The 13,285-nt window shown below is 38.1% G+C and overlaps 1 protein-coding gene across 1 annotated transcript in view; it reads right to left on the bottom strand.

Annotated features, from left to right (window-relative positions):
* egg (eggless) overlaps window positions 1-13,285 on the bottom strand; it is a 351,731-nt gene that overhangs the window by 172,819 nt on the left and 165,627 nt on the right. The window contains exon 14 of the mRNA XM_068226657.1: window positions 11,349-11,471. Within this exon, the coding sequence (XP_068082758.1) occupies window positions 11,349-11,471 (123 nt within the window). The remainder of the gene's footprint in view (window positions 1-11,348; window positions 11,472-13,285) is intronic.

The following is a 13,285-nucleotide window of genomic DNA, read 5'->3' as shown; positions in this document are numbered from 1 at the left end:
TGTAAGTGCTGGTGGACTTGCACTGACATAATTGACAATATTTTTGCCCAGTAAAATAAAAATGAAAAAATACATAAAGTAACCATGTGATTCACCCTTGCACCTAAGCCCTTCATTAGATCTACAATCCCACCTCTGATTCTGGCTAATGTTCCCTCTATAATCACGAGAATTAAATAGGAATGGTCACAAACAGTACATCACATTATGACACCTCAGTAACAACAGTGAGATGGTGATTAATGCATAAAATAAATTTCATTGCAAAGCCCCTATTGTCATTCGTATACTTTTTCAAAAGGTACAGTCAAAGGTTCCACCTTTACAATACTAATTTTTTTTTAAATTGGCAATTAACAAATGTTGGGACATGTTACGTCCTTCTTGGTGGACATCATCAGCTGAAATAATTGTAAGAATAAGTAAAAATAGACAAAGACAAATACACATTAAAATACGATTCGTGTTACCAAATATGTCAGTTAAAATGCATGATAAAAATTTGGGGAATGTTCTTAAAAATGCTGGAGCACAAATGTTCGGTTCTGTTAACTTGAAGATCATCATCATCATCATCATCATCATCATCATCATCATCATCATCATCATCATCATCATCATCATAACTTCCCATTATCCAGCTGTAGAGGGGTAGGGGCAAATATGGTTCCTCTCCACTTTCTTTGGTCTTTCCACCACTCCTCCTCCAACACTGTGTCCCAGTCCAGGTTTCTTTCTCTAATACTACGCTGGATCGTGTCCTTCCATCTCAATCGTGGTTGTCCGGGGCCTCTCCTTCCTTGCATTTGCATTTCCATAACCTTTTTTGGCATTCTTTCATCACTCATTCACATTATGTGCCCAAACCATCTTAATCGGCCCTTCTCTATTGTATCATTCATTTTTTTCACTCCAATTTATTCTCGGATTTTCTCATTCCTTATTTGTCTCTTCTACTTTTCTGTAACATACTCCTCAAGAACTTAATTTCGGCTGCCTGTATTCGACACTCATCCTTCTTCGTCATTGTCCAAGTTTCTGCTCCGTAAGTTGTTATGAGTATATAATTCATCTTGTACATAGTTTCCTTTGCTTCCATTGGCACATCTCTGTCCCATAACATGTTTCTTACACTATGATAGAAACAGCTTCCAGCTTGATTCCTCTTACTAATTTCAGCATCCAGAAGAGCACTCTCCATTAATTCACTCACCAGGTATTTGAACATCTCCACTACTTCCAGGGGCTTGTCTGCAAGTCTAATCTGACCTTTCTCTTCTTTCTCCCCTCTAGTCATAACAAGAGTTTCACTCTTTTCTGCACTTATTTTCAATCCACATTCTTTGATCTTCTTATTCACCACATTCATATCCTCTTCTCCCCAAATCACAATATCATCAGAAAGTAACAACATGTTCATTTCTCTTCCTCCATATGCTACTTTTGCTGTTCTCATGTCATCCATTACTATTGTAAACAATATCACGATATAATACTTCCCTGTCTCAGCCTACTAGTGATTTTGAACCAACTTGTCCTGCCAACTTGTGTTTGCATGCAACTACAACATTCCTTGTAAATTGCCATGATCATTTTTATTAATCCCTGTTAAATTCCTTTTAGCACCAGACTGTCCCAAACTTCAGTCCTGGGGGCACTGTCATATGCCTTTTCAGAATCAATGAATGTCATCACCATATCATTCCCATACTCCTATTGCTTTTCCATTAGTTGTCTCATAATGAAAATGGGCTCTATTGTTGACCTTCCACTTCCGAAACCAAACTGATTTTCCTGTATCTGATTTTCAACCCTTAACCTTATCCTACTTTTCAGTATCCTCTCCATTATCTTAGCAACATGGGACATCACAGTAATTCCCCTGTAGTTCTCCAATAAACACACGTGATAGTTCCAATACAATATGATAATCGAGCTCTTCTTGTTGACATGATGATGTTGATAATTCTTGGTTAGGTTATGAGGCAGGCGGAATATTTGACTGTAAGTTCATACATGGAGACAAATTGTGTTATGGTTGGGTATCCCTAGAATGAAAACGACGGCTATTAGCAATGTTAAAAGAAGGCAAGGTTGAAGCATCTTATAATTACAAGTGAAACTGAATTAATATGCGACACATCTGACTACTTACATCCTTGCCTGCCCAAGAGTGCTTAGGCTCGATACGTGTGTTACTGGACGGCTGACTGAAGGTAAACTGTGGAGGCCGTGTGTGATAGAAGCTAGTTTAGAGGGAGAGTAGGGGAAGGTTAGATCAAGTGGGCAGGGGGCGAGTGTGTAAAAGTTTGTTATGAAGCTTGTTCAAGGAGAAACGGTTGAATAATGCCTCAAAAACCACATTCACAGTTTCTGAATTTTCATTTAAATTGTGAGCAGGATTGCATTTTTGGTCTATGTTAATGAAGATGTTTTCTAAATTGCTCTTATTATTAAAGCATAGAATTTTTAAGTCCTGTTCTATGGAAGTGAAAGAGTGATTGAATTCTGTTATGTGGGTACTCATGGCGGAATATTTGTTGTGTCTGGAGGCGTTGACATGTTCTTTACATCTAACAAAAAAAAGTTTCTTCCAGTTTGACCAACGTAACTCGCTGGACATTGGTTACAATTTAACATGTACCCACCTCATTTGTGGTATTTGTTATTGATGCTATTGACTTTGTACTGGTTATAGAAGAGATTAGCATTGTTATTGATTGTTTTAAAGCAATGTTAACCTTATGTTTCTTAAGAGATTTCATAAATGTTTGTATTGGTGTAAGTGAAGGTGGCATAGTTATCTGCTTTCTTTTTGGTCTCTCTGAGCAGAGTTGAGGTGGATTTATTTACAATTTTACTGACAATCCTATCTATGAAATGTCTGCCAAAACGGTTTTTTCTCAGAATAAAGTAGATGGTGTCGAGTTCTTTGCTTCGATTCGCGTCAGATAAAGGGACGTTAAAAGCTCTATGAATGAGGCTATAAAATGTGGCTCCTTTTTGAGAGTCCGGGTGCATAGAATCTTGACGAATGGTGTTAACGGTTTGGGTAGGCTTTCTATAGATTTTATAAGAAAGTTTGTTTCAGCTGCTATTAATGGTGGGATCTAAAAGTTTAGAGAGTTATTGGTTTCAACTTCGGAAGTGAACTTAATCCATGGGTCAACTGCATTTAATTGTTCAATTTTTAATTATTCATATTTTAATTGTTTAGCACAGCAACATCGCGCAGCTCGCCTTCTGTTTGCTCGTACCCACGTCAACTGGCAACTTCGCCAATGGAGACCTGTGTTGTTCACAGATGAGTCCACATTTCCCCCGACACAGCGTGATGGTCGTCAACGAGTATGGAGACGCCGTGGTGATACCGCAACGTGACCTCTGTCGACTTATATGGAGCATGCCACATAGGTGCCAAGCTGTGGTAAATGCTCGTGAAGGACATACACCATACTGTAGCTCTCCAACTGTGATAAAAATCCAAATGCCAAATGCCAAATGTTGTCCAGGAAGGCGACCGATTCGGACAAGCTTCTGTGATGGTGTGGGGTGGCATCAGTACTGATGGCCGTACGGATCTTGTCGTCGTCCATGGTAATCTTACTGCTGCGGGGTACATCGAGCAGATACTGCTACAGCATGTGTTGGTTGCTGCATATGGTGTTGGCCCTGAATTCGTACTCATGTACGACAATGCCAGGGCTCATGTAGCGTGCATCACCAGAGCTGTCTTGCGAGAACTGGACATTCAAGAGGTGGAATGGCCAGCAGTGAGTCCTGACCTTAATCCCATCGAGCATGTGTGGGATAGGCTTGAGAGTGTGTTCGTGGGCGTCCTGTTCCACCACAGACTCTCCAAGACCTCGAACAGGCTCTCATTCAAGAATGGGACCTGATACCGCAACGTGACCTCTGTTGACTTATATGGAGCATGCCACATAGGTGCCAAGCTATGGTAAATGCTCATGGAGGACATACACCGTACTGAAGCTCTCCAACTGTGATAAAAATCCACCCTGGAAGACTTTATCACTGTTTTCGCCCCTATTTGGACATTTCTGGTTTTGTTCTGAAAATGAACGCGAATCCATATTCTGTATGTTCTTTTGGATACTTCAACGGTAAAGAATAAAGGTTTAGTTGGTAATACACCTGGGTGTGAGGTATTCTTTTGTGGAGCATGGCATACGTTCAAAACATGTTCCCCTAATTTTTTTGAAGTGTGTATATGCATTTGTCACTGTACGAATGGGAGTCTGTTGTTATCAATAGCTATAACGCTGGTTGACAAGGAGATATAGAACATAATAATGGAACATACGAATGTGTTTGTAGGCAATTAAGTGTTGGAGATGGAAATTTTAAAACAAAATTATATATTTAACCCCATGCTGTTCCTAGCACTCCAGAGCGCTCAAGTTTTATGACTTGCCTGCCGTGCTGAATGCTCCAAAGCGCTCGTCACACACTGGATCATTAGAAGTGTGTTGATGGAAATATTGACGGGTCTCGTGAAACCAGGGTGCATTTCCATGACTCAGCAAGCTCCCAGCATCTCGTTGACAGTCTTTCATGGGTGTATTTCATAAGCCACACCTAGTTTATAAATATCGAATTCTGGTAAAGAGATCATTTATGTTCACGTTCTCATCATATCGTCTACTTATCGCGGAGAAGTGTCGCAAGGTTTGAAAGAATGAGAAATTGGAGTACGTTAGAAGTTAGTTGTGATAGTAAACTTTCTTATAGAGGTTCAGAATAATATTCGGATGAATGTAGTATTGTTAATTATTCCGAGACATGAAGAATGTGAATAAATATTGTGTGAAGACCAAGGGAATGGGCTACAGAGAAATGTTACTAGTAACATGATAATCATTCTCATGAACTGGAAATATGGGAAAACAATGCTGGTTCAAATCATGATTTAGATTTACCTTCTGGGAGTTCAGAAAAATGTATTTCTTCAATTATGTGGGATGGGAATTTTATGAGCTTGAAGTAAAATAGGGGCAATGAGTATGGCATGAAAATTAGCCTTTTGAAGACTAAATTGATGTCAACAGGTAAGAAATCCAAGAGAAATGATGTCAGATTGGGGATACAAAGCTGGAACAGGTAGATAATTTTAAGTATTTAGGATGTGTGTTCTTCCAGGATGGTAGTATAGTAAGTGAGATTGAATCAAAGTGCAGTAAAGCTAGTGCAGTGAGCTCGCAGTTGTGATTAACAGTATCCTCTAAGAAGGAAGTCAGCTTTATGGCAATGAAATCTGGGTGGACTCAGGATATCTCATTCATAAGTTAGAAGCAAGAGACATGAAAGCAGCGAGAATGATTGCTGGTACAAACAGGTGGGAACAACGGCAGGAGGGCACTTGGAATGAGGAGATAAAGGCTAAGTTAGGAATAAAGTCTATGGATAAAGCTGTATGGATAAACCAGCTTTGGTGGTGGGGTCATCTGTGGTGAATGGAGGAGAACAGCTTACCTAGGAGAATAATGGACTCTACTATGGAGGGTAAGAGAAGTAAACGCCGGGCTGAGTGGCTCAGACGGTTAAGGCGCTGGCCTTCTAACCCCAACTTGGCAGGTTCGATCCTGGCTCAGTCCGGTGGTATTTGAAGGTGCTCAAATACGACAGCCTCGTGTCGGTAGATTTACTGGCACGTAAAAGAACTCCTGCGGGACTAAATTCCGGCACCTCGGCGTCTCCGAAGACCGTAAAAGCAGTTAGTGGGACGTAAAGCAAATAACATTATTATTATTATTATTAAGAGAAGTAAACAGAGACAAAGAGGACTATGGTTAGACTCGGTTTGCAACAATTTAAAGATAAGAAGTATAGAACTAAATGAGGCCACAGCCCTAATTGCAAATAGAAGATTATGGCAACATTTAGTAAATTCACAGATACCTGCAGACTGAACGCTGAAAGGCATACCTGTGTATAATAATGAGGTATGTATGTATGTATGTATGTATGTATGTATGTATGTATGTATGTAAGTAAAGCAGACGAATATTCATCCTGAATATTTATATTTATACTTCCTGGTAAAACATTATGCTGTCAATATAAGGGTGCATGTGGTGCTCTAATTTATACGGGTTTGGTTATTTTACCTGAAATTGATGATTACTTCCTAGGAGACTTCTGTGTGTCACCACTAGAAAGGCAGGCAATGACAATGAAATGGTTTAGAAAACTTGGGCAATATTTAGATTCAAAATTAGGTTGAGTATGAATATATACACATTGATCATTTAGAAATAAAATGCAAAAGAAATTACATTCATATCTTTATTCGTTTGACTTCCACACCATTTTCTTTAAAGAGTGACATTTATGCTGCTATGTCTATTGGGATTTAAATACCCCTGTCAGAAAACACAGCAATACCGGCCAAGCAGCCGTCCGTAAATGGGGTACGGAAAAGGTTAAACTAAATGTATTATCTGATGCTAAAAAGGTCCTCTCTTCACTTGTTCCACAGAAGTATGCTTCATTATTTGAAATAACAATATAATTTATTTACTATCAGAAATGAGTAGGTACGTCATTCCAAGAGTACGATTGTTTTGTTAAACTGTAGTAGCTTTACGAGTGAATTAACCTATCCAACGCCAAACCCGTACATATACGTTATTGAACGCCGTACCTTGTCCGCCAAACCCGCATATATACGTTTTGGTGCAGTGTGTGCTTCACTGATCTCATAAATGAACAGCATACAGGGTCATGCTTTGAAATTCCATGGAAATGCTCAAAGAAGTTCTGTACGGTAGATAGCCCACTCCATTTTGCATGTTCTGAAAGTGATCTGATGTTATTACAGCTTTGTTGAAGTGGAACGTCTTTCCCACTAACGTGTAGCCATCATGATGTCTTGAAGTATACATTCATCTCTTGTTGGTGAAGAAATGGAATGTTTCATCATAAATAGCGATTCTGGAGAGCTAGATTTTGATAATGAAAATGGAGAACATATAGGGGGCGATACTGAACTACAAGAAAGTGCGAGACAAAGTAGTAATGATGAATCTCATGCGGAATTGTCATTCCCTCCTCAAATAAATACGAGGCATGTTTTTTAACCAAGTAGGGTTTTGAAATTCTGCCGATGCAGCACTGCGGTCGGTATTCCGTACATGCACGCTGTGTACCTGCATCTATTGGCAAGGCTGAGATGCCATTACAGCAATAGTCGCCCTTGTGTACGTTTGTTGGCAAACATTTGAAATGGCCTCGCCGATCGATAGTCCCGCTGACTGTGAAGTCCGGTCTGTTATTCGTTTTCTGAGTGCAAAAGGTTTGAAAGGTATCGATATTCATCGTGAGATCTGTGCAGTTTACGGACCAAACATTATGAGCGATGGAATGGTTAGGAAATGGGTTTGAGCATTTAAATGTGGCCGTAAAGATGTGCATGATGAAGAACGGAGTGGGTGACCTTCAGTCATTAGTGATTACCACTTGTTCCTGCATTTGAAGAAAGAATATGGCTGGCAAACGCCACGATGATGGTGTCAAGATGGCTGTGTTGCAGTGGCTGACAAATCAGGCGGACAACTTCTATGAGGATAGCATGCAAAAGCTCGTTGTACGATATGACAAGTGCCTCAATATTGGTGGGAATTATGTTGAAAAGTAGAGTAATGTAGAGGTTTTCATATAAAAATAAAATTGTTAACAAATCTCAGTTTGCTTTTCATTTATTTCAAAACAATACTTACTTAAAAAACAAACTACGTACTTTTTTCCCCAATTGTTACTGATTTTGATACATACTACCAGTTCTTGGATTAACAGTTTGTTTATTACATTTCAGTAATAATATCACTGAGCAGAGTAGCCGTGCATGTTAACATGCTATGGCTGGAGCCAAGGTTTACATTTGGCAGGCGAGTGGGTTCGATCCCCATTGTCAGCTGTCCTGAGATTTTTGTTTGTTTTGTGGTTTCCCTTTTGCACCCCCAAGCAAATGCCGGGACAGTTCCTCTTCATAAGCCACAGCTGATTCCTCCCACTTCCTTACCCAGTTTCATTCACCATCATTCATTTCATATTCATTATCTTCTCAACTGCAGTTTGCATCAGGAAGGGCATCCGGCCGTAAAAATATGCTTTAAATATAATCTCACTTCATCCCCAACCCCGTATTGGGCTGCGGGGCTAAGGGGACATATGCATTCCATTAATAGTAAGAGTAAAAATTTATCTGTAAAAGTGCTTCTTCCTTAAAGAAAAAACCCGGCCCAGAGGGCTCGCCCGGTCATCAAAACTCGGCAGTGAAAAGGTAAAATTGTTTACCATGATTAAATATTTTTAATTTACTTTTATGGATGATCCCATTGTTTAGGTTGCTAGGGTAACATATTAAAAACTACTGTATTAAAGACCTATACTTAGAGGCACTTGTTTTTTGCAAAGCGCGAAATAGCAAAATTTTTGCAAACTTTTTACAAATTTTGCTCAAAAACACAAAACTATTTATGTTTAAGCAAACTCACGAAATAATTTACGAAATAATTTGGAACTGCATCATTTGAAGTTTATGACGGAGATTCGAGGTGAGTTGTGGCAGTAAAATCTGATAAGCGATGCCACAATCGACTTTGTACCCTTTCAATATATATCGAAAGCTAAGGCATAGTATATCGATTATTGCTAAATTATCTTCCTGTGAAGTGGGAAATTTATCGTATTCATAATTACGTGTAACGTGATGGTGTATTTCCTCTTGTCTGTTGAAAATCGCTGCTGATCGGAGCTTTTAATTTCCTATTTTGTACTCAGTTTATTAAAATGGTTGTGACAGTTTTTCACCGAGAAAAAGAATTTGCATTGGAAGGATTTTACATGTTTGACAAAACTAGAAAGATACTGATGTGTAAATACTGCAATGTGCGAATTGATTGGCAGAGAAAGGACACATGCCTGAAACATATTAATAACAGAGTTTCACATAAGAAGAACAAGGAAAAGGCGCTAACGACAAGACAAGCTAGTCTCACAGACACTAGTTCAGCGGCAAAATGAGCGAAATACGATAAAGACGCATTCATTTTATCTACAACTCGAGTTTTTATGGAGGCAAATATTCCACTGGAAAAAGTTGATCATCCGAAAGTGAGAGAGTGGAAGGAGAAATATATACCAGGTTTGTGCAATACTATAAATTTTTTCTGAGGAAGAGATGTGAGGTTATGTTTTTCAAATAACTTTTGTGCAGTTATGATAGCTTTCTTGTTTAATGAAACTTAGGCCTAGATAATGCATGCTAGATCCCTCATTCACTTACAATTAAAAATCATTTAATTCATTCAAATGATGTTAAATAGCCCTCTAATATTAGGCCTATTGGTTTCTTTAAGGTGCTGGAGACTTGCCCGCAGCTGGAAGACTGAGGGAAGGTTCTGTACCTCGAATCATCAAAGAGGAGGAGGAAAGATTAAAAGAAGCTGTGGAAGATGAGAGAGTTTCAATTCTTTGTGATGAAACGACTGATAAAAAAGGGCAATGTGTATTTATGGTTCTGATAAAAGTGCTTAGTTGTGGCGATAGTACAGTTCAGAAGTTATTTGTACGTGGAGTGAAAGTTATTGCAAATGCAAATGCTACAGAAAGTTCATGCTTGTTGTTTAAAGGGGCCTAACATCTAAGGTCATCGGTCCACAGAATGTTCACAAGCCATTATGAGTGTAATTCACAAACTTGAAATTCGGTACCAGAATGTAGTTTCTATAACTTCAGATTCAGCACATTACATGGGCAAGCGTATAAACGCAGTTAGGGTTCTAGTTTCAGAAAGGTTGGTACACACGCAGTGCTGGGCTCATAAACTGAATTTGGTGGGCAGTGTGTGGGCCGTGGAACTTAGTGCTTTGAACCAATGTGTTGTACAGGCAAAACACATCTTCCTTAATACATGAAAGAGAAAGCATGCATACATTCAATTCCTGATGCAGATATATGAAGATGAACCCACTAAACATAAACTCTTCCCTATTCCTGTGATCACACGGTGGAAATCATGGTTCAAAAGTGTTGAGTACCTTGGAGAATATCTTCATGATCTAGTAGACTTTGTTGAAATTATTGAAGACAAGAGTGTTGCTGTGAACTATTTCAAAGCCTTGACCCCAAATAAAGTAACAAAAATTCATTACCTAGCTATTTTTTTTGTTGAGCATTGCTCAAACTGTTGTAACTTGCTGCTCACATTTGAGAATTCCAACATGTCATTCCAACATGACCTTTCAAAGGGCTTTAAATTACTAGAGGACGCGTTGTTTTTTTTTTTTTTTTTTTTTTCGTTTTTTTTTTTTTTTTTTTTTTTTGAGACAACCTCGGATAAACTTTCCAAACAACCAAAACAAATGCAGACACAATTAACATCTTTGTTTCAATCTGTAGGTAGAGCAAGCCTGAAAAAGCTGAACCAATTAATAGAGTTTGACACAGACAAGTTGAATCATTTCTTCTCTTGGTAAACTGTTTGATCCAAGAAGCATAATGGAAGGGGATTTCGAAAATGATGAACTCTCTCGTCTAATAAAGCAAATTCCCATCTTACGAGAACTTTCGACGTCAGAATACTTTGAACCATACACTGTGTTCATGTAGAGCAGGTAGAGATATTGATGTGATTGCCATTCTTCTTTCCCTGAAACCAGAATATGAGCATTCTGTAGAAGCTGCAGTGAAGGCTTTATGGATCCCAGTCAGTAATGTTGATAGTGAGAGGGCATTCTCAACGTACTGTAATGTAATTTCTGACAGGTGAACAGCTCTGACTCCCAGTAATATGGAACTCATGGTATCTCTGTCTTTTTCAGACTGATATGTAAATTATATACTTAGGCTAGGCCATACTTGTTAGAGTGGCAGCTGATACTATTTTTTCAAACTTCCATTCTTTGATATAATGTGTAATACTGTATGTGTTTTAAGCAGAAGTGTAACTCATGTATTTATATACTTATGCAAAAATACAACCTTGTTATACTGCAAAAATGCTATCAATTAAGTTATTGGTTTACCTTTTATAGCTGAAAAGTGGAAATAAAATTTAGCAAAATTATTGACGAAATAAAATAAGAGCAGCTAAAAATATACTGAAATAACTGTTAAAAAATGACGAACTTTGGCAAAAACTTTCAACACAAACAGGTGCCTCTACCTATACAGTATTATGTAGTAATGAAAATAATAATTTAAAACTGCAGATCTATATTATTGAGCAACAAGTTCAAAATAGAAATAGATTCTATTAAGAGTATTAAAAGAGAGAATAAAATACCATCTTCAACTTATACAGATAAGCTACTCAGTTATCTCACCTCTATCCTGCCTTGAGGTTGTGTTCTATCTACTGTTGGGATATAGTCATTTCTTTCAGGTGTGGTACTCTCTGGTCGCTTTGTAGTACTCTTTTTAGCCACAGCACGAACTGGAGTTGGATACTGCTTTGATGGATCTGTCTCAATGGTAGTTGCTAGGATCACAGCAAATTATAATATTAACTTCAAATATCACATCTACAAATGAAGACAAATACTAGTGAAAGAAAGAATTAAATTGCAATACTAAATATGAGTAAGAACTAGAGAGACTGCATATATGTAGAAAGGAACAGATAAAAATGATGAAAGACAATAATTCTACAAAGGAGCCATACAGAACAAAAATATAACTGCATGCATAACAAATATAGTAATGAAAATATAGACTAGGACATTTTGATGTTAAGAAAATATCTCATTGTGGAGATTATCCATCCAAAAAAACATGAACTACAAATGACTATAATTATCAGAGCCTAGTCGATTCCCTTTTGGAACAAAGGCCTCCCCGAATGTCTTCCAGGTTCTTCTGTCTTGGACAGTTTTCCAAAACACCCTTACAGGTTTGCCTCACTACATCAGATCACTTAGACAATGGATGTCTTCTTCACTGTCCACTTCGCAGATAACACTCTGTTACAGACTTTGTCCTTTCTGGGAATTAAATGTTGCTATACGCCAAGCTCAGCTCCACTTTTTGAACCATACTTTCTTTTTGTACACAGCATTTTAAAGACTAGCATGTTCAAATTTGTTCCTATAATTTTGCAGGTCCACAAATCGCCCATTCTCTTTCAGGTCAATTAAGATTTACACCTTTCTCCACAACTGTAATATAAAAGTTATAATTTAGTGGAACCATACATAGCATGGGGGCTGCTGAACTGAGGAGTAAAGCCGTGCTCAATTCATCTGAAGAATAAAAGTTTTAGGGAATGAGAGGATTTCACTATGCTAACAAGTAAGTTGTGAACCACATCTTGCTTCCACTTACTCAGACTTATATTTTATTAATTATTATAAGGATATAAAAAATACATAAGACAGGAAATAATATATATACACAGAATAATAATAAATACACTAATGTCAGAAAGTTTAGACTCACCTACAAAAATTAATAATTTTCTTAAATAATTTTTTCCTGTGTGATGAGAAGTGGTACTTTACAGTAGTTCTGTTACTTATGTATGGATGCTTTCAGCACTTTCATAAAGCTATTTCAGTGCATATTGCGAGATTTTAATTTATCTTTTCAAAGTAGTTTATAGATTTATGGTCGCCAGCTGCCTGCTTCTACCTTGATAACTTCCGGCCCTTCCCCAGGTAATAAACATGCCTCTCTCACGTGATTACTTGTCCTTCTTCTTTCCTCGCTGTCTTGGAATTTGACAGCCTACAGAAGTTATCCTGAGCAGTTGTATGTTAATCTCTTTACCAGATTGTTTATTTTCTACACTGTTGTTATCTGGGCATAACTACGGTAACAACACACATCAAACAATCGAATATGGGGAAGAAGACTAATATAACCGAAGAAAACAGAGCCAAGGCTTGTGCTTATAAAGAAATTGGGTGGTTGAACCGAAAAATTGAAATTTTCAGAGTGCAGCGTTCGCAGAGCAGTGAAACGCAGAGAAAAAACAGGTAGTCGTGAGGATCGACAACGCAGTGGACATCCTAGGAAGACTTCTAAAATTGAAGATAACCGTATTTTAATCCTCACCAAGCGTGACAGAAGGCGTACAGCGGTAGATATTTGTTCAGAGATAAATAAAACAAGAGAACAACAACCTGTGTCTGTGACAACAGTGAAAAATCGTCTGCTTGAGGCGGGATTGTTTGGTCGTGTAACAGCACAGAAACCATTGTTGAAAACTGTACACAAGCAGATGATGATGATGCTTGTTGTTTGAAGGGGCCTAACATCGAAG

This window comes from Anabrus simplex, chromosome 1, assembly GCF_040414725.1.
Source record: "Anabrus simplex isolate iqAnaSimp1 chromosome 1, ASM4041472v1, whole genome shotgun sequence".
Lineage (NCBI taxonomy): Eukaryota > Metazoa > Arthropoda > Insecta > Orthoptera > Tettigoniidae > Anabrus > Anabrus simplex.
Note: the sequence above shows the minus strand (reverse complement) of the source record. Positions and strands in the feature narration are given on the sequence as shown.